This window comes from Oncorhynchus tshawytscha, linkage group LG06, assembly GCF_018296145.1.
Source record: "Oncorhynchus tshawytscha isolate Ot180627B linkage group LG06, Otsh_v2.0, whole genome shotgun sequence".
Lineage (NCBI taxonomy): Eukaryota > Metazoa > Chordata > Actinopteri > Salmoniformes > Salmonidae > Oncorhynchus > Oncorhynchus tshawytscha.
In genome coordinates, this window is record NC_056434.1 from 79,232,948 (window position 1) to 79,255,266 (window position 22,319).

A 22,319-nucleotide genomic window follows, 5' to 3' on the forward strand; every position below is an offset into this window, starting at 1 on the left:
GACCAGTCTTTAGTGTACAACCCCAGAGTAGCCAGGGTACCTTTCTGCAAAAAAATACTACATTTATATTTACAACAATTAAATACAGGTCAATTAAGCACTTGTGTGGTGTGAGCTGAGATGCTAGCAGTGGTTGAAATCATATAGAAGTCATCCAGGTGTTTGTTACCTGCCACAATAAATAAAGGTGTTAAAGGAAGTAAAAGGCCATTTGGAAGCGGACGCTTGAAGGATCTGTCTTCTGTGAAGCTAAAGCAGTAGTGTCTATAGTCTGTCTATAGTGTGTCTATAGTCTGTCTGTCTATAGTGTATCTATAGTCTGTCTGTCTATAGTCTGTCTGTCTATCTATATTGTGTCTGTCTGTGTCTATAGTGTCTGTCTGTTTATAGTCTGTATGTCTATAGTGTGTCTGTCTGTCTATAGTGTGTATGTGTGTCTGTCTGTCTATAGTATAGTGTGTCTGTCTGTCTATAGTATAGTGTGTCTGTCTGTCTATAGTAGTGTGTGTGTGTGTCTGTCTGTCTATAGTAGTGTGTGTGTATCTGTCTGTCTATAGTAGTGTGTGTGTGTATCTGTCTGTCTATAGTAGTGTGTGTGTGACTGTCTATAGTAGTGTGTGTGTGTCTGCTGATAGTGGGTGTGTGTGTCTGTCTATAGTGGGTGTGTCTGTCTGTCTCTAGCGCCTGTCTGTCTGTCTCTAGTGTCTGTCTGTCTGTCTGTCTCTAGTGTCTTTCTGTCTGACTCTAGTGTCTGTCTGTCTCTAGTGTCTGTCTGTCTCTAGTGTCTGTCTGTCTGTCTCTAGTGTCTGTCTGTCTGTCTGTCTGTATGTCTCTAGCGTCTGTCTGTCTGTCTCTAGTGTCTGTCTGTCTGTCTGTCTGCTCTGTCTGTCTCTAGCGTCTGTCTGTCTCTAGTGTCTGTCTGTCTCTAGTGTCTGTCTGTCTGTGTCTGTCTCTAGCGTCTGTCTGTTGTCTGTCTGTCTGTCTCTAGTGTCTGTCTGTATGTCTCTAGTGTCTGTCTGTCTGTCTCTAGTGTCTGTCTGTATGTCTCTAGTGTCTGTCTGTATGTCGTATGTCTCTAGTGTCTGTCTGTATGTCTCTAGTGTCTGTCTGTCTGTCTCTAGTGTCTGTCTGTCTGTCTAGTGTCTGTCTGTATGTCTCTAGTGTCTGTCTGTATGTCTCTAGTGTCTGTCTGTATGTCTCTAGTGTCTGTCTGTATGTCGTATGTCTCTAGTGTCTGTCTGTATGTCTCTAGTGTCTTTCTGTATGTCTCTAGTGTCTGTCTGTGTCTCTAGTGTCTGTCTGTGTCTCTAGTGTCTGTGTGTGTGTCTCTAGTGTCGGTGTCTCTAGTGTCGGTGTCTCTAGTGTCTGTGTCTCTAGTGTCGGTGTCTCTAGTGTCGGTGTCTCTAGTGTCGGTGTCTCTAGTGTCTGTGTCTGTAGTGTCTGTGTCTGTAGTGTCTGTGTCTCTAGCGTCGGTGTCTGTAGTGACTTGTGTTCCCAGGAGGCTGTGCGGTTTGATCAGTAGCTGTTCTCGTGTCCAGCCAGGATGTAGAGGTTGCTCGGTGCTGTGGGGTTGTCTGTCGGCCTGCTTTCCAGCACCACCACTCTGAAACACAGTGGGGGCAAGTTCAGCTCAGACTCACACTGTGGAAGTATATGGTCCTAGAGGGGACCAGGGGGTTAAGGATGTAAGCCTCACACACAGAAAATAAACATTTCACACCAACAGACCCCACACCCCCCAACACACACCAGATCCTACTTATAGCATACTCAAGCCCCATAGATTCCATCATGTGAATAGGGTCAACGTGCTGTAACAAAGTAGTTACTGACCCAAGAAAACAGAAAACCAACCCACACACTCATACAGGCAGAATGAAAACAAGGGTCCCCACAGGGGACATCCATAGATCAGAGAGTCTGTAGGCTAGACGAGACCTGGTGTGACCCAGTGAGAAGTGAGTATACCTGGGCAGACTGGCGGCTCCCTCCTGCCCTGAACTGTCGTGCTGAGAGTTTCTTCATTCACAAAATCAAACAAGCAATTAAGAGACAAGCAAGCATGCATACAACCAACAACTAACACAACCAACACCAAAGACTTCAGGCGATCAGGGTTCTATACTACTGAAGCAGGTCATTTGAAAACAAACTGGGCATCATGACGACATCCATGTTAATGTTATCGCCAATGTAAAAGTGAAATATCTAAAAGAGAAAAATGTCTAAAAAATATCATTGCGAGTGTAAAAGTGAAAGGGGTCAAAGTATGTAAGTCTATGTGTGTGTGTGTGTGTGTGTGTATGTGTGTGTGTCAGGTAAGGTGACCTTGAGCATCTTGGACCCTCTTACAGTACTCACCTGTCAGATCCCAGCAGTCTGAAGATCCGTGTGTTATCAGAGATCTCCTGGGTGATCTGGGGTGCCGACAGACAAAGTATCATTTAAGATCATATTGAAACACATACAACAGGATCATTGTTGTTATAAACAGGACCGGGACATGACAGAGGAAAGTCACCCTCTAGTGTACACAAACAAACCACTCCTCTCAGACAGCCACCCACCTACACGTCCTCCACTTACCTCATTGGTCTTGAAACTCCGCCCTTGCATACCATGCCTCCAAAACGCCAGAACGCTATCTTGGAGACACACTGCAAAGATGCGTGGATGTTACACTGACCACAAAAAGCACAGATACAAGCTGAGAAATGCTTCACATAAAAACATTCTTAGGACATCGAATTATCTTTCTGCGTAGAGACGTACACACAGATGGAAAAATATGTCTTCAGCACCACAGGACCCAGTCTTTGGTGTCTTTGGGTATAGTGCAGTCTATAGTACAGTGTGTGTCTATAGTATAGTGTGTCTGTCTATAGTATAGTGCAGTCTATAGTACAGTGTGTGTCTATAGTATAGTGTGTCTGCCTGTGTCTATAGTGTGTCTGCCTGTGTCTATAGTGTGTCTGCCTGTGTCTATAGTGTGTCTGCCTGTGTCTATAGTGTGTCTGCCTGTGTCTATAGTGTGTCTGCCTGTGTCTATAGTGTGTCTGCCTGTGTCTATAGTGTGTCTGCCTGTGTCTATAGTGTGTCTGCCTGTGTCTATAGTGTGTCTGCCTGTGTCTATAGTGTGTCTGCCTGTGTCTATAGTGTGTCTGCCTGTGTCTATAGTGTGTCTGCCTGTGTCTATAGTGTGTCTGCCTGTGTCTATAGTGTGTCTGCCTGTGTCTGTCTCTAGCGTCTGTCTGTCTGTCTGTCTGTCTCTAGCGTCTGTCTGTCTGTCTGTCTGTCTGTCTGTCTCTAGCGTCTGTCTGTCTGTCTGTCTGTAGCGTCTGTCTGTGTCTGTCTGTCTGTCTCTAGCGTCTGTCTGTCTGTCTCTAGCGTCTGTCTGTCTGTCTGTCTCTAGCGTCTGTCTGTCTGTCTGTCTGTCTGTCTCTAGCGTCTGTCTGTCTGTCTGTCTGTCGTCTGTCTGTCTGTCTGTCTGTCTCTAGCGTCTGTCTGTCTGTCTGTCTGTCTCTAGCGTCTGTCTGTCTGTCTGTCTCTAGCGTCTGTCTGTCTGTCTGTCTCTAGCGTCTAGAGAAGTGTGAATGCCGTGGTTATGGAAACGTACCTATCGCCTCGATCTGGAAGTTAAACGTCAGCTCAGCAGATAACTTCCTGCTGGACTTCAACCGTCCCTGGAGGTTCACGATCTTTATACACCCTGAGCAGAGAAAGTAGTTAATGGATTCATTTACTTATGCAGAAGCTGGAATTTCTCATTTGAGAATAAAATGATTATTTGGGTTAGTCAAGTTGTTGCCGGGAGGTAAAACTTACTGTCGAGACAAACTAATATGGTGTCCCTCTCCAACTGGGTGACGTGGATGACACACGTCTGGGGCGTATCTGAGGGGACAGAAAAACAACTCATTAGAAACAATCATCGCTCTAATGAAGACCATCATCGTCATTGCTGCGACGACCACCTTCCACTGACCAGCCTCTGTGAACCAGGAGGATGTTGAGTTGGGGTTGACCGTTCCGAAGCGGACCACTTGGCTGAGCTCGGTGCCCTTGCTGACGGCCACACAGATGAGCGGGTACTGCTGCTCTGGTACCACCAGCATCTCAAACACCTCCAGAGGACAGGGCAGGGGGAAGTCGATGTTCTACAGGAGAGACCAAAGGAGATAGATTTAGCATGCCGTTACACACCAGAAAGACAAGCAATGTTGGCACGCTACTTTAGCCAATCTAATAAGCTGCCTGAACAGGACTGCATTTGGTTATCCAAGCCAGATAGGGTCCATTATATCCCATTAGTCATCCTCAGTCAATCTGCCCCAGAATGACCTGAACTGACCCAAACACTGACTGACCTTGATGAGCATGAACTTCTGCATGGGCTCCACCCACTCCAGCAGAACCACACTGGACTGGAACGCTCCACACAGGTACTTGTGACCGCTGTATGGGTTCCTCACTGCACACAAACAAACACATTCAAGGTCTCTCACAATCGGTCTTTGAACTCCGAGCTATACTCTATCAATATGTCTTGTCCATTATTCTGAACTATCCTCAACTTCTCTTATTTAATTGTACCTGCAAGTCAAGAATGTTGATAATATATGCCATTTAGCAGACGCGTTTATCCAAAGCGACTTCTGGTAGTGTGTGCACAGATTCGTAAGGGTGATCCACCTTCCTGAGCACTCACCTACACAGCACTTTTGGCAACCTTTTGTGTCTGGAATCTTATTAGATACGGCAAACTTCCTACAAGGATCATAAGGGACAGAGCTCAGTTTTATATGTATCCCGATAAACACCCCAAGTTCAAACCCAAATGAATGAAAATACTTCACATATCCTACCGTGGAATCATCTTGTCCGGGAGTTTGTGTGTAGGAATGGCCATGGGTAACTTCTGCATTTGCCGGGCATGCTCGAACAGACCAGCTACGTTATGAGAGTAGAGCTGGGAGGCTTTTCCTGAAGCAATAACAAAAAATGATTTTCAACTGGAGTTCTAAAACCTTTAAAAAGGCAATTTATGACCCCAAAATAAAATGAAAGGTCTGCTTCCAAAACACATCTTACAGGGAAAGATGATATTTTTGGGGAAAGGGCAGACACCATTTAAACAGAGAAATCCCTGCCTCAATTTTCCAGAGTAAAAGTTTTATGGCAGAGAAATGTCAAAATGTCAGAGCAGCACATTACCCCTACTACTGCAAAACCATTCATAAATACAGAACAAACATCAAAGTAAGACACTATAGGTCCAAGATAGTCTTACCAGATATAGAGAGCAAGCAGTTGTTCATAACATAAAGCCAAGTGCACCGCCGGGGAAAGAGCTGGGGACAGAAGGAGATTGAGAGAGCCAATGAAGATTTGAATACAACATTCAGAATCCTCCATTGAGGAAAAAAAAGCATTGTGGGCAAGATGTTTCTTCAACCAGAAGAGAAGAGAAAAGAACAAACCTGCTCCATTGACGTCTCGTGCAGTTCATTCAGGTTCAAAGTGTAGATCCCCTCCTCAGCACCAAATATCAAATATTGGTCTGAAACAAAAGAGCCAATTAGTCGTGTTAACGGGATACTTCAGGATTTTGACAATGAAGCCCTTTATCTACTTTCCCAGACATAGATGAACTCGTGGATAAAAACATGTCTCTGCGTGCAGCTTAAAGGAAGTTCATGACGAGCATCAGCACAATTGCTAACTAGCGTTAGCGCAATGACTGGAAGCCCATGGTAACTACTAGCATGCTAGTAGATACTAGAGACTTCCAGTCATTGTGCTAATGTTACTTAGCATTGACTCGCAAAAGTACCTCTAACTTACTTCATACTGGATGCAGAAATAAAAACAGTCTCCATGAGTTGGTACCCATCTGACTCTGGGGAAGTAGATAAAGTACTTTGCCAAAATCCTGAAGTATCCCTTTAATCAAAATCATCATCATGGCAATGATTCATCCAATAAGTCATAACAATAAAGCTGTAAAAAGTGACACCCAAGTCACTGATAGGCTACGTTGTTTTCCCAGTGTCCTACCTCTGGTGTCTGGGTTGATCCAGGATGTGGCACAGTGGATTTTCAACGGGCAGCCGTTGAACACCTTGGAGAAACAGGCCCCCATCTGAGGAACAAGAACGATGGCGGTTGGATAGTTAGAGGGAAGCCAAACACAATAGTAATCTTTTCTTGAAATGTCTTGTTTTGAAATCTCCATTTTAGAGGTCAACACCATAGTTGACTTGGATTCATAATGTTTCAGTAAGTAGGCGTGTCTGTAAAGGCGGCATCATACTCACATGGACCTTGGGTGTGGGTGGGAGACCATTACTGATAGGCTTCTGAAAAGAGGGGGAGGAGATGCACAAAGAGAGACACAGATAAGGTCAATGATCACTGGTCCACATTCGATTTAGATAAATGGTTTACTGGCTTTAATAATAATCAGTATGGTGATGCCCGAGTGTGAAAGGAATGTATTGAAATGTCAGTGTTAATAAGGAGAGTGTGCGGGATCTGGTGGCATTACGGGAATGTCCTTCTTGTCTTTCCGTATGGGGACACAAGGGGGCATGGTGGACTGCCTCTCTGCAGCACTGTCCTTTTCTCCATTCTGGTGAGAGCTCAATCCATTACCTGCAGCAGGAGACATGAATATTACACTTACCTCGGTGAGTGTGTGCATGCCTCTGTGTGTGTGTGTGTGGTATTTCACACGCATGGGATTAAAGCGGCATTTACACAGGCAGTCTAATTCGGATCTTTAGCCCAATTATATGCAAAAGAGCAGTCTGAGGTCAAAAGACAAATGAGTGGAAAAAGCTCAGAATTGGGCTGCCTGAAGACAGTAGCTCAATGGTGTGAGTGTTCTACTGAGACGTATACACATATGCTAAAATCGAATTACTACTAGTCAGTATTAATGGAATATATTTGGTTAGGATTACAAGAGTAGGACATCTCTCAAACTAAATGATTCGATCATGCTAACACACTGAGCTGAGAGTTCCATTACATTTGGATTGATCATGGACAACATGTGATATCAACAATGGGAGAGAGGAGGCAGGAGATTGGTTACAGACAAAGTCACATGACTGCAGCAACACAACACTGCACTCAGAAAGTATTCAGAGCTCTTGACTTTTTCCACATTTTGTTACGTTACAGCCATATTCTAAAATGTATATAAAATTTTTAAAAATTCCCCTCATCAATCTACACAGAATACCCTATAATGACAAAGCAAAAACTCTATTTTTGTATTTTTTTTGTGCAAATTTGTAAAAATAAACGGAAAAATCACATTTACAGAAGTATTCAGACCCTTACTCAGTACTTTGTTGAAGCACGTTTGGCAGCGATTACAGCCTCGAGTCTTCTTGGGTATGACGCTACAAACTTGGCACACCTATATTTGGGGAGGTCTGTCAGGTTGGATGGAGAGTGTTGCTGCACAGATAATTTCAGGTCTCGCCAGAGATGTTCGATCGAGTTCAAGTCTGGGCTCTGGCTGGGCCACTCAAGGACATTCAGAGACTTGTCCCGAAGCCACTCCTGCGTTGTCTTGGCTGTGTGCTTTGGGTCGTTGTCCTGTTGGAAGGTGAATCTTCACCCGTCTGATGTCCTGAGCGCTCTGGAGCAGGTTTTCTTCAAGGATCTCTCTGTACTTTGCTCCGTTCATCTTTGCCTCGATCGTTATTAGTTTCCCAGTCCCTGCCACGGAAAAACATCCCCACAGCATGATGCTGCCACCACCATACTTCACCGTAGGGATGGTGCCAGGTTTCCTCCAGACGTGACGCTTGGCATTCAGGCTAAAGAGTTCAATCTTGCTTTCATGAGACCAGAGAATCTTGTTTCTCGTGGTCTGAAGCCTTTAGGTGCTTTTAGGCAAACTCGAAGCGGGCTGTTGTGTGCCTTTTACTGAGGAGTGGCTTCCGTCTGGCCACTCTGCCACAAAGGCCTGATTGGTGAACTGCTGCAGAAATTTAAGAACCTTCCAGAATGACAACCATCTCTACAGAGAAACTCTGGAGCTCTGTCAGAGTGACCATCGGGTTCTTGGTCACCACTCTGACCAAGGCCCTTCTCCCTTGATTGCTCAGTTTGACCGGTGGCCAGCTCTAGGTAGAGTCTTGGTGGTTCCACACTTCTTCCATTTAAGAATGATGGAGGCCACTGTGTCCTTGGGGTCCTTCAATGGTGCAGACATTTTTTGGTACCCTTCCCCAGATATGTGCCTCGACACAATCCTGTCTAGGAGCTCTATGGACATGGCTTGGTTTCTGCTCTGACATGCACTGTCAACTATGGGGCCTTTATATAGACAGGTGTGTGCCTTTACAAATCATGTCCAATCAATTGAATTTACCACAGGTGGACTCCAATCAAGTTGTAGAAACATCAAGGATGATCAATGTAAACAGGATGCAGCTGAGCTAAATTTCGAGTCTCATAGCAAAGGGTCTGAATACTTAAATAAGGTATATTTTTAACAAATTTGCAAACATTTCTAAAAACCTGTTTTCACTTTGTCATTATGGGGTATTGTGTGTAGCCTGCTGAGGATTTTTATTTAATTTAATACATTTAATACAGTCTGTAACGTAACAAAATGTGGAAAAGGACAAGGGGTCTGAATACTTTCCGAAGGAACTGTATACATCCACAGACAGAGAGACAGACAGACAGAGGAAAGGGGGAGGGAGGGAGAGAGAGAAGGTGCGAGACACTACAGACGCTGATTGATGGGACTAACAACCAATCAGGGAGGAGTGACGTCTACGGGGCTACCAATCGGCCGGCCTTACTCTCTTCTCCCTCCTCCTCCTCCTCCAACACATCTTCCAACTCCTCTTCCGTGTGTGGGGCATGAAGCCACTCCCAGAAATGCCTAAAGCTCCCAGCATCATTCCCCTCGGGCTCTGAGCCAGCCTGGCTCTGTGTACTCTCGTTACCTAGGCTACTGCGTCTGTGGGGGGGCAGGCGTGGGGGTGGAGGGCGGGGGGGTACATTTGAGGCGGGTCGGGCGGGGCTCTCGGGTACGGGGCAGCGCTTGATGGTCCCCCTCCGCCTACATCATCCTCTCCCTGGGACAGGCTCTCCTGGGGCGGACAGATAGATTTGGGCTGGAGGGAGAGTGGGAGAAAATGGAGAGAGGAGACACAGAGACAGAGTAAGAGAGACAAAGACAGCAGAAAGGTAGACAATCTCTAGAGGTTGATTAATGCTTGCCCTTTTATTCCTAATTTGTCAAGCTCTGCTGCCCATCTTACAAATGTAATGTCAATAGTTTGAATTAGCTTTGAGAGAAAATATTGATGTATGCAACACTGATTTTTGCTCGCGGGTCCTTTCCACTAAATAGTAGTCTTGGTTGTTTGATCGTGCTACCAAATGCTGCATGCTGTATGATATATGCTGGTGGTCCTACCTTGGGGGGAAGTGGGGGTGGGACTTTCGGCCTCATGATGGTACTGTGTTTGCTAGAGGGAAAGAGATTGAGGTAGGGTTAGTTTTGTAAGACAGTGACAAAATTCAGAAGGTTCCACATATTGACAGTTATAAAACAATGTTGTCACAATAAGTGTTAACACAGAATGACAGACTATCACTAACAACATGGTCTCCTATCACAACACAGTGTTAGACAACTAAGTAACACAACGTAGTTTTAGACAACAGGGCAGTTGTGGGTAAAGACAACAAAGGTCCGAAAACACCATAAGACAACTGACACACAAGATGTTAGCATTCCCTTGAACAGCAGATCCCAAAAGCCCAGTCAATGTAATGTGTATGTACAGTATGATCCAATCAGATACCACTCAATCATGACGGACATAGACATGGCATCAATCAGAGAACACTATCAGCCCCTCAATCACGACAGACACAGACAGGGCACCAATCAAAATGAGTCACAAGATCAACGTCACCGCGAGAGAACACGAACCAAGTAGCACTGGGTTAAACCAGAGGGTTGGGGATTGGATGGACCCCAAGACAACCATGTCAACAGTAAGGATACAAGCAGCGAGAACCCACATTGGATACAGACGGCAAACAGACGGTATGAACACACACTGAGATCAGCAAGCATGGAAGCAGGTGTCACAGAATGATGAACACACACAAAGAAACAGATAAGGAACGGCAGGGGTCAGGGGTTACGGCAAAGCACAGTCTGACCATAGAACCCAAACATGACAACAATCACATTCATTATCTCACAGATGGAAGACGATGCACAGTCAGCTAGACTGCTTAGAGGAAACAACATGAAACGTGTCAGAAACTTTTAGATAGTTCTGCTCTACTGCGTTAATGAACAAGACCCAAGTCTGAGTCCGAAGATCAAACTCCACTGTGGGAGGAAACAGGGATACTGGAGGCGCAGAGATGGACGGAGAGGTGTTTTTGGCCAGGCAGGGAGCACAGGAGGGCACTAAAGGCACAGCACGGGCGTGTAGTGGAATGCAGCATGAAGATGTGTGAATGAAACTGGAAGAGGTAGCCTCCTTCCTCCTCAGAGAGGGCGGATGGACTAAAACACGAGAAGGACTTACAGTTGAGTTTCATCATAATCAGTCTCTAAATGTGACCTGTGGAGATTGGGGGGACTCACAGCAAGGCAAAGAGTCCATATGACCCCTGAGGAGATGTAGATAGATTGGGGGGGGGCGATTCACTACAAGGCACAGAGGCCAAATGAAGCTGCTCTCCTCTTTCACCCACTGGGAGGAGACACTGAGACAAGGGGAAATTAACTCAACTACACGACTAGGGTAACATAATGACACTTAAACTACATAAAGGTACAGCATAACTAAAGAACTACATTGCTATATAATTAAACCAAATAGGAATATATGTCTTACTAAACCGTAATACTATATTTTGCTAATTTTACATGTAGGGCTGGGGGATTTCAATATAGACTATGTAACTAGATAAGGCTTATACTAAGTATTTAAGTCAGTGTATAAGTCATGCTTTGTTGAAGCTCACGGTGTCAGGTGATCTCACAGGGCAGCCTGCACTGACTAAGCATTGAACAACAATGGACACAACATAATCAAGCCATAACGCAGCAGTCAGAGCAGATACATTTAGCTTTACACTGATTGGCTGGATTAGTCCTGCGTTAACACTGATTGGCTGCTGGGGTGGGCGCGGTTAGGGCGCGTCAGCAAATCAAAAACCAGAGCAGTTGCAGGTGGAGCCCTGTGGGGCGTGGCCTAACTCACCTCTGCTTAAGCTCCTCCTCCACTGATTTGAGAAGACTCCTGTCAAGTAACGAGTGAAACGAACGAAGGAGAAGTTAAAAACTGCTACAGGGCAAAAACCCATGGAAACCGCAGAGAAGATTAATTCAGCGTACTTGAGTGTGATAGTGTGTAAGTTTCATCCCAGCTGAGATGACGTCATAACCCATTGAATATTTACCTTAGCCACTCAAAGTTGTACACTCACCTTGGATGTGTGAAGCTGCCAGGTCAGCTATGTGTAAGCAACAGTGTGTTTGTGTATGCACGTGGGTGTGCATGAGAGAAAATTTGAATATGAATCCTATGAGGCTGACCAGTGGGAGAAGGAATGTGGACATCAATTGTTCAGTAATCAGATAACAGAATAAGATTCAGAGTGCCTCAGATCTGGAAGGAGTGGCTTTTTCAAAACACACCATCTATCAATCCATCCCATCCTGCTATGGAGCAGATCATTCTAGGTTTAAGCAGCAGTGAGTCTGTCTATGTTATTACACCCCCCCTTACAGGGCACTTCTTCTGAGCTGAGTTCCAGGAAAGGTGTCATGAATAAATGATCAGACGCATCAGATGCCTTCCTCTCTACAGGAAGTCACCTCTCAGTACCACACCACCATCTGCTCGGGCTAATCTCTACACAGATAAAACAGGAGGACAGGAGCGGGGGAGGAAGGGAGAGCGGGGGAGGTGAGGACAAGAGAAGGTGAAGAAGAGAGGAGAGCTGGAGAGGCAAGGAGAAGAGATAAAGGAGAGATAGGGAGGAAAGACGATCAAGCTTAGGGAAGGGACAGGAAGAACAGAGGATGAAAGGTGGAGGAAGAGGAGTAGAGACCCAGAAAGAGTGACTTACTTGTTCCCTCCCACCAGGCTTGGAGATTCCTGTCCATAGTCCCGTTGAAGATCCTAAAAGGAGGCATATCACAATTACAGGACTGTTTCTGAAACACGACGACACAGAGTCAATGTGGAAAGGCACCATGGCTGAGGTTACCTACTTTACAGCATCAACTATATTAAGAGCTGAGACACATGCGTACACACAACACCTACAACCACTTAGAGATCGTGTGGAGAGAGACGAGGCTGAGTGTGGTGTAACCTCAATGACTCCCTGGTCACACTGGTGACACTAATGAACAGGCCATCCAGGACGTTACAGGACCTTGACTCCGTGAGAATAGCCTCAGGGGCTGGCAAGGCTGATGACACTATAGGTCAGAGGTCACCACTGCAGTGGTGCTTAGAGAAAAAACACTGAAATATGATAGTTTCTAATTATGAAAGATGTTTCTAATGTGCATGTGCGATATAAGTAAAGGGATATGTCAGCATTTTGCACTATGGAACACACACACACAGATGAGTATGTTATGTGAGTGATATGAATGGAAAATATACTGTATAGAGGTATCTCAGCAGAATTAGCTGCAACGGTATGGGCGAAGGGTGATGTGTGTGTGTGTGTGTTGCATCAATGTGATTGACTTTACTGAACAGTATAATTACGGGTAGGGTTGCACATTTTGGGACATATTCAGAGGTGGAAACTTTCCATGGGAATTAATGGGAATATATGGGAATTAACGCAAATGAATATTAATATTATTTAAATGTAGATGTTTTTTGCATTGGATATATTTACCATATCATATGGAGACAGAAACATAAATATTTTACCTTATAATAAGTAGACATAATTGCAAATGATTAAATCCTTCCAATAGAAATTTAAAAAACGAATTGACCATTAAATGAGTTGACTCTTCACATGGGATGATTTCACTGAACGACAAAAGAAAGGGAATATTGGATGATCCCCAATGATCCATCGCATCTCCCAAAAACGTTTTCGACATACATCTGTAAAATGATAGTATAGAAACTAAAGCTTTGGTTGTCTTCCTCTCAGACTTCCATGTCTTCTCCCTGGACCTCCTCAATGTCCACCTCTTGAACATCAGACTCTGAGGCCTCATCTTCACGCTCACTTTCCAATCTTGTTGAGGATGGCTTGTTGTCAGGCTCAAAAAGTCTCAAATTTGCCCGGATGGCCAACCAATATTTCAACCCTTGTATTAGTCAGCCTGTTGTGTGCTTCGGTGTGTGTGTGTTTCCAAACAAGGACCAGAGGTGGCTGATGTTGGTGGGATTTGGAGGATGATGGAGGCAATAGGGGAAAGAGCCTCAGATCCACAAAGTCCCTTCCACCAGGTGGCTGATATGTTGGCATGACTGCCATATTGCATCTCCATCCCAAAGCCCTTGCTTGGAAGTGTACTGTGCCAGACTGCCAAGAACCTTGCCCTCATCCAGGCCAAGGTGGCGAGACACGGTAGTGATGACACCATAGGCCTTGTTGATTTCTGCACCAGACAGGATGCTCTTGCCAGCATACTCGGGGTCCAACATGTACACTGCGGCGTGTGTGTGCATCAGGCAGAAGTCTTCATGCTTTTTGATGTATTTCAGAACTGCAGTTTCCTCTGCATGGAGCAACAGTGAGGTGGGCAGGGCAGTACGGATTTCTTCTCTTACATCTGCAAGCAGAGTCTGAACATCAGACAGGATGGCATTGTCTCCCTCAATCTGTGTAATGGCTACTGCTATAGGTTTCAGGAGTTTTAGGCTTACCACTCTCTCCCAAAATACATCATCCAGGAGAACCCTCTTGATGAAGCTGTCCATATCGGCAGACTGTGATATGGCCATTGCTTGGAGAGACACCTTCCCACCCCTGATGACACCACCCCAACGGGTATTGCTGGGTAGCTTCAATGTGGTGCTCTTATTCTTCTCACTTTGCTTGGTGAGGTAGATTGCTGCTATAACTTCATGACCCTTCACATACCTAACCATTTCCTTGGCTCTCTTGTAGATCGTATCCATTGTTTTCAGTGCCATAATGTCCTTGATGAGCAGATTCAATGCATGAGCAGCACAGCCAATGGGTGTGATGTAAAGGTAGGACTCCTCCACAGACCAAGCAGCCTTCATGTTTGCAGCATTGTCTGTCACCATTGCAAATACCTCCTGTGGTCCAAGGTCATTGATGACATCCTTCAGCTCATCTGCAATGCAGAGACCGGTGTGTCTGTTGTCCCTTGTATCTGTGCTCTTGTAGAATACTGGTTGAGAGGTGGAGATGATGTAGTTAATTATTCCTTGCCCACGAATATTCGACCACCCATCAGAGATGATTGCAATACAGTCTTCTTTCTTTATAATTTGCTTGACCTTCACTTGAACTCTGTTGAACTCTGCCTCCAGCAAAAGAGTAGATAAAGCATGTCTGGTTGGAGGGGTGTATGCTGGGCAAAGAACATTCAGAAATCTCTTCCAATACACATTGCCTGTGAGCATCAGAGGTGAACCAGTTGCATAAACAGCTCAAGCAAGACATTCATCAGCATTTCTCTGACTACGTTCCTCCATTGAGTCAAAAAAACATCTGATTCCAGGAGGACCATGAGCTGTTGCTATCGATAAGGTGTCGGATTCATCATTTTCACCTCAAATAGAAGTAGAGGGACTTTTGTCAGAGATTGCTTGTTGTGTGCGCTGAGGGAACTTTATGAACTTGGCCAGATGATTCTGCATCTTTGTTGCATTCTTCACATATGATTTGGCACAATATTTGCAAACGTACACAGCTTTTCCTTCTACATTAGCTGCAGTGAAATGTCTCCACACATCAGATAGTGCCGTGGCATTTTCCTGTAAAGATTATTTTAAAAATGAGTCAATAAAAACCAAAGACAATTCCATGTACAGATTAATAGTTAAGCAGTTAGATTAAACAACTCCTTTGTAAGATAAAAAAAATGATGTAATTAAACATATATGGAAACAGGTGAATCAACACTCCTCAGTTAGCAGGCTCAAGCAAGCTAAAACCCACATGGCAGCAAAAACTAACTAGCAGAAATTGTTAATAAGTTAGAAATGATTTAAAACACACTTTGCTGTAGGCTACTATTTACTAGTTAACAAAAAAATCATGTAATATATGTCATATAAAATATTTTCACCCCACCCAGTATTGTAATCCAAATTGACCAGAAAGCATGTAGTCATTGGCTCAGACAGTGTAGTAGTGGGCTCAATAGCATCTCATTAGTGTGCAAGATCTTGAGAATCAGATGTACATGTGATGGAAGAATGCACTGTTCATGCAGAGGGTTACAATTCTATTGAATTGGGGATAGTTTAACCAAAATATGCCACAAGACCTAGAATTGCCTTATGTGATTCCCACAAAAAGGTTCACTGTTATAACATAACGTTTTAGATGAATTTAAGCAAAATTTCCCAAATTCCAGGGCTCAACTTCCCATGGAAAATGTCCGGAAGAAATCTGGAAGTTTACCAGAAAGTTTCAGACCCTTTGCAACCCTAAATGCGGGTCCCTCAGATCAGAGGACATATCAATGTTGCCAGTATTCCCCCTTTCACAGCTAAGTGACAGACTGTGACTCCTACGGACCAACACACCGCAAACTGACAGCCATACTACATTAAGCCAAAGAGAGCTCAGCTAACATATTCTTACTGATGCTAACAAACTGACAGCCATACTACATTAAGCCAAAGAGAGCTCAGCTAACATATTCTTACTTATGCTAACAAACTGCCATATCCTGCTGCCTCAGTCACATCAACAAATCCCCCAGTATTCATATGAGGGAAAGAAATGAGGTCTAACGGGTTAAACCAGGGGTGTCAAACTCAAATACCCAGTGGGCCAAAATGTAAAACCTGAACAAAGTCACGGGCCAACATTGAACAAATTAACCTTTTAATATTGACCCAAACAAGTTTTGCTTTAACATTGAATATGGAACAAGCATCGCTTATTACCATACAATATATAATTTAATAGTGGAGACATGCAAAATCGAATTTCAAATGAAAAAACACATCAATGGCATTCATTTATTAAATAAATAAAATTTAAATAAAAATTGTATGCCTCTTTTCTATTTGCAGCCTTCTGATTTAAATACCAAAATAAACTTTTTCCACTGGCTAATAATTTTACAAATAAAATGATAATAAATCAATCAACCATTCAAGCCCATGCCTTGTAGCAAGAAAAAGTGCATAAAGAAAACGTTAATTATTGCACACTGGTCTAATCTGATGTGCCCAAGCCAGATACCTGGCATCTCTTCTTGGATGCTAGTTCATCAATGTCTGGGCTCAAGCTCTGAGCTGAAGAAATCCTCAGTATCGAGCGAAGATGTTCATCAGTCAGACGTCTCCTGTGAGTTGTTTTGGTCATCTTCATCGAGGAGAAAAGTTGCTCGCATAGATAAGTGCTGCCGAACATGGAGAGCATCTGAGCAGCTTGGGTGCGGAGCTGAGGCATTGTGTCAGGGATGAACCGTGGAAACTGTGCGGCGCCCACAGCATCATACTTTGACTTCAGCGTGTCGTTGCACTGGAGTTCAATCAGCTCCATTTGGATGTTGGTTGGTGCATTTTCCACATCAACTGCGAAGGGATTACTAAGCAGTTCAAACTTGCATTTCTGGGCATCGAAGTCGGCAAATCGCCGGCTAAACTCAGCGGCGAGAACACTGAGTTTTTCAGCAAACTGTGCGCATGGGAACACGGCGGTAGAGATCTGCGCTTTTATGGATTGGCAGCAGGGAAAATGGCAAGGGTTTCCTTGCAGCATCTGATTCTCCCACAGGCACAGTTTAGTTTTGAAGGCCCTCACTGCAGCGTACATGTCTGTGATGATGCGCCCCCGCCCCTGAAGCTGCAGGTTCAGCGCATCGAGATGGCTCGAGATGTCACAGAGAAAGGCCAGCTCACACAGGAACTTTTGCTCCCGGAGCTCTGCTGTATCCTTCCCTTTGGTTTCCAGGAATTGACATATTTCCTCACGCAGCTCGAAACATCTGTTCAGTACTTTTCCTCTGCTTAGCCATCTCACCTCTGTGTGATACGGCACGTCTGCGTATTCCGAACCACACTCCTCCAGAAAAGATTTAAACTGCCGGTGATTTAGACCTTTGGCTCTTATAAAGTTAACTACCTGTGTTACTGTGGTCATAACATGTTCCATCTTTAGGGCTTTGGCACACAGTGCTTCCTGATGTATGATGCAGTGGTAAACAGTTAGCTCACCTGCACAGTTCTCTTCCCGCATCTTCTCCCGAACCATGCCCACCAGTCCACTCTTTTTACCGCACATCGCTGGCGCACCATCTGTCGTTAATCCAACGAGTTTATCCCACGGCAGCTTTATTTCAGTTACACATTTGGAAACCTCCTCAAAGATTTCCTTTCCTGTGGTTGTGCCATGCATTGATTTGAATCCTAATAGCTCCTCCGTAACACACAGATTTGAGTCCACTCCACGGATGAAGACTGACAGCTGAGCAGTATCAGATGCGTCGCAGCTCTCATCCACAGCGAGGGAGAACGCAACAAAATCTTTTCCCTTTTCCATCAGCTGGTCATACAGATTGGTGGCAAGATCACATGTGCGATCAGCTACTGTGTTCCTGCTCAGGCTCACGTTTGAAAATGCTTGTTTTTTCTCTGGGCATACGAGGTCACAAACCTTCATCATGCACTTTTTCATGAACTCTCCCTCATTAAAGGGCCGGGCTGATTTTGCGATCTCTGCTGCCACTATATAACTAGCCTTTACAGCAGCCTCGCTTTGTGATGTGGCTTTTTTAAACATATTCTGTTGTGAAACCAAACTTCTTTTCATCTCCTCTACTTTCTGGCTCCTTTGAGTCATGTCCAGGTCCTTGTATTTGTCATGGTGTTTCGTTTCATAGTGTCGTCTAATGTTGTACTCCTTACTTACAGCCACGTTGACTCCACAAACAAGACAAACAGGTTTGTCTTTTACATATGTAAATAGATATTCTGCCTCCCACTTGTCCAGAAAGCTCCTGTTTTCTGCCTTTCTTTTCGCCATTTTTGGGAAGGGTTAGCTCGCTGACAGTTGTAGGGTCTATGTTGCTATGACTACTGTCACAGAGGAGAGAGCGTTTCTGGGTCCTGTCCTGATTGGCGCGCGAAAACAGCAGAGCATTATGGGATTCGTAGTATTAGTGGTGAATGCGCTGTATAATACCGGCGGGCCAGCTCTAGTAGTAATTTGGTATTGTCTCGCGGGCCAGAGTTTGACACCCATGAGTTAAACTGTGACTGTGGAGTCCGTGGTCTGAGTCAGCAGTAATATTTGGCAGAAGGAGACAGGGGGGACTGGTAATGGAAACGTAGGGCTTGATCTGTTCCTGCTCTAATAGGCCATGGCCTCAGGGGTCCAAGTCAGTCACACAGGTTTTCCCTATGAGGAGGTTCATCCATCTCTCTGCTGTACAGAGACATCCCTCTCCCTACAGTACAGTTGTGGCCAAAAGTTGAGAATGACACAAATATTAATTTCCACAACGTTTGCTGCTTCAGTGTCTTTAGATATTTTTGTCAGATGTTACTATGGAATACTGAAGTATAATAACAAGCATTTCATAAGTGTCAAAGGCTTTTATTGACAATTACATGAAGTTGATACAAAGAGTCAATATTTGCAGTGTTGACCCTTCTTTTTCAAGACCTCTGCAATCTGCCCTGGCATGCTGTCAGTTAACTTCTGGGCCACATCCTGACTGATGGCAGCCCATTCTTGCATAATTATTGCTTGGAGTTTGTGGGTTTTTGTTTGTCCACCGCCTCTTGAGGATTGACCACAAATTCTCAATGGGATTAAGGTCTGGGGAGTTTCCTGGTCAGGGACCAAAATATCAATGTTTTCTTCCCCGAGCCACTTAGTTATCACTTTTGCCTTATGGCAAGGTGCTCCATCATGCTGGAAAAAGCATTGTTCGTCACCAAACTGTTCCTGGATGGTTGGGAGAATTTGCTCTCGGAGGATGTGTTGGTACCATTCTTTATTCATGGTTGTGTTCTTTGGCAAAATTGTGAGTGAGCCCACTCCCTTGGCTGAGAAGCAACCCCACACATGAATGGTCTCAGGATACTTTACTGTTGGCATGGCACAGGACTGATGGTAGCGCTCACCTTGTCTTCTCCGGACAAGCTATTTTCCGGATGCCCCAAACAATCGGAAAGGAGATTCATCAGAGAAAAAGACTTTACCCCAGTTCTTAGCAGTCTAATCCCTGTACCTTTTGCAGAATATCAGTCTGTCCCTGATGTTTTTCGTGGAGAGAAGTGGCTTCTTTGCTGCCCTTCTTGACACCAGACCATCCTCCAAAAGTCTTCACCTCACTGTGCGTGCAGATGCACTCACACCTGCCTGCTGCCATTCCTGAGCAAGCTCTGTACTGGTGTTGCCCCGATCCCGCAGCTGAATCAACTGTAAGTAACAGTCCAGCAAGCACCAGCACCATCTTGGGCGCCCCGAAGCCTTCTTCACAACAATTGAACCGCTCTCCTTGAAGTTCTTGATGATCCGATAAATGGTTGATTTAGGTGCAATATCTGGCAGCAATATCCTTGCCTGTGAAGCCCTTTTTGTGCAAAGCAATGATGACGGCACGTGTTTCCTTGCAGGTAACCAAGGATGACAGAGGAAGAGCAATGATGCCTCTCTCTCTATACAGTTTTTCCTCCATCCGACTCCCTCTATACAGTTTTCCCCCATCCCTCCATTCCTCTCTCCATACAGTTTTCCCCATCCCTCCATTCCTCTCTCCATACAGTTTTCCCCATCCCTCCATTCCTCTCCCTCTATGCAGTTTTCCCCATCCCTCCATTCCTCTCCCTCCATACAGTTTTCCCCATCCCTCTATTCCTCTCCCTCCATACAGTTTTCCCCATCCCTCCATTCCTCTCCCTCCATACAGTTTTCCCCCATCCCTCCATTCCTCTCCCTCTATGCAGTTTTCCCCATTCCTCTCCCTCTATACAGTTTTCCCCATCCCTCCATTCCTCTCCCTCTATACAGTTTTCCCCATCCCTCCATTCCTCTCCCTCTATGCAGTTTTCCCCATTCCTCTCCCTCTATACAGTTTTCCCCATCCCTCCATTCCTCTCCCTCTATACAGTTTTCCCCATCCCTCCATTCCTCTCCCTCTATACAGTTTTCCCCATCCCTCCATTCCTCTCCCTCCATACAGTTTTCCCCATCCCTCCATTCCTCTCCCTCTATACAGTTTTCCCCATCCCTCCATTCCTCTCCCTCCATACAGTTTTCCCCCATCCCTCCATTCCTCTCCCTCTATGCAGTTTTCCCCATTCCTCTCCCTCTATACAGTTTTCCCCATCCCTCCATTCCTCTCCCTCTATACAGTTTTCCCCATCCCTCCATTCCTCTCCCTCTATACAGTTTTCCCCATCCCTCCATTCCTCTCCCTCTATACAGTTTTCCCCATCCCTCCATTCCTCTCCCTCCATACAGTTTTCCCCATCCCTCCATTCCTCTCCCTCCATACAGTTTTCCCCCATCCCTCCATTCCTCTCCCTCTATGCAGTTTCCCCCATTCCTCTCCCTCTATACAGTTTTCCCCATCCCTCCATTCCTCTCCCTCTATACAGTTTTCCCCATCCCTCCATTCCTCTCCCTCTATACAGTTTTCCCCATCCCTCCATTCCTCTCCCTCTATACAGTTTTCCCCATCCCTCCACTTCTCTCCCTCTATACAGTTTTTCCCCGATCCCTCCATTCCTCCCTCATTAGTTTTTCCCCATCCCTCTACAGTTTTTCCCCTATCCATCTATACAGTTTTTCCCCATCCCTCTCCCTCTATACATTTTTCCTCCATCCCTCTCCCTCTATACATTTTTCCTCCATCCCTCTCCCTCTATACAGTTTTCCCCATCCCTCCATCCCTCTCCCTCTATACAGTTTTTCCCCCATCCCTCCATTCCTCTCCCTCTATACAGTTTTTCCCTCATCCCTCCATTCCTCTCCCTCTATACAGTTTTTCCCTCATCCCTCCCCCTCTATACAGTTTTTCCCTCATCCCCCATCCCTCTCCCTCTATACATTTTTCCTCCATCCCTCTCCCTCTATACAGTTTTCCCCATCCCTCCATTCCTCTCCCTCTATACAGTTTTTCCCTCATCCCTCCATTCCTCTCCCTCTATACAGTTTTTCCCTCATCCCTCCCCCTCTATAGTTTTTCCCTCATCCCCCATCCCTCTCCCTCTATACATTTTTCCTCCATCCCTCTCCCTCTATACAGTTTTCCCCATCCCTCCATTCCTCTCCCTCTATACAGTTTTTCCCCCATCCCTCCATTCCTCTCCCTCTATACAGTTTTTCCCTCATCCCTCCCCCTCTATACAGTTTTTCCCCCTTCCCTCCATCCCCCTATACAGTTTTTCCCCATCCCTCTATACAGTTTTCCCCATCCCTCCATACAGTTTTTCCCCCATCCCTCCATACAGTTTTTCCCCCATCCCTCCATACAGTTTTTCCCCCATCCCTCCATTCCTCCCTCATTAGTTTTTCCCCCATCCCTCCATACACTTTTTCCCCCATCCCTCCATTCCTCTCCCTCTATACAGTTTTTCCCCCATCCCTCCATTCCTCTCCCTCTATACAGTTTTTCCCCCTTCCCTCCATCCCCCTATACAGTTTTTCCCCATCCCTCTATACAGTTTTTCCCCCATCCCTCCATACAGTTTTTCCCCCATCCCTCCATACAGTTTTTCCCCATCCCTCCATACAGTTTTTCCCCCATCCCTCCATTCCTCCCTCATTAGTTTTTCCCCATCCCTCCATACACTTTTTCCCCCATCCCTCCATTCCTCTTCCTCTATACACTTTTTCCACCATCCCTCCATTCCTCTTCCTCTATACAGTTTTTCCCCCATCCCCCATTCCTCTCTCTCTATAAATGTTTTCCTCCATCCCCCCATTCCTCTCCCTCTAAACAATTTCCCCCATCCCTCTCTCTCAAGAGCCTTAGATATGCTGGTGAGGTCTAACAGGTTGTGTGGTTGAAGACCATCCAGTTCAAATAACAACCAACATAAGACCAGAATAACAACAGAAACAACAAATGAGGTGAAGACAGCTTCACAGACACA

The 22,319-nt window shown here is 45.2% G+C and overlaps 1 protein-coding gene across 1 annotated transcript in view; it reads right to left on the minus strand.

Annotated features, from left to right (window-relative positions):
* Window positions 1-1,364: 1,364 nt before the first annotated feature.
* The window catches only part of LOC112253152 (mitogen-activated protein kinase kinase kinase kinase 3), a 77,746-nt gene continuing 56,791 nt past the window's right edge, over window positions 1,365-22,319 (minus strand). Inside the window, 19 exon segments of the mRNA XM_024425136.2 lie at window positions 1,365-1,603; window positions 2,362-2,417; window positions 2,587-2,657; window positions 3,617-3,709; window positions 3,826-3,894; window positions 3,986-4,157; window positions 4,368-4,471; window positions 4,709-4,767; window positions 4,866-4,983; window positions 5,291-5,351; window positions 5,481-5,560; window positions 6,058-6,142; window positions 6,318-6,359; window positions 6,548-6,654; window positions 8,979-9,093; window positions 9,096-9,149; window positions 9,455-9,506; window positions 11,271-11,309; window positions 12,142-12,194. Of these exon segments, the coding sequence (XP_024280904.2) occupies window positions 1,516-1,603; window positions 2,362-2,417; window positions 2,587-2,657; window positions 3,617-3,709; window positions 3,826-3,894; window positions 3,986-4,157; window positions 4,368-4,471; window positions 4,709-4,767; window positions 4,866-4,983; window positions 5,291-5,351; window positions 5,481-5,560; window positions 6,058-6,142; window positions 6,318-6,359; window positions 6,548-6,654; window positions 8,979-9,093; window positions 9,096-9,149; window positions 9,455-9,506; window positions 11,271-11,309; window positions 12,142-12,194 (1,518 nt within the window). The 3' untranslated portion in view covers window positions 1,365-1,515.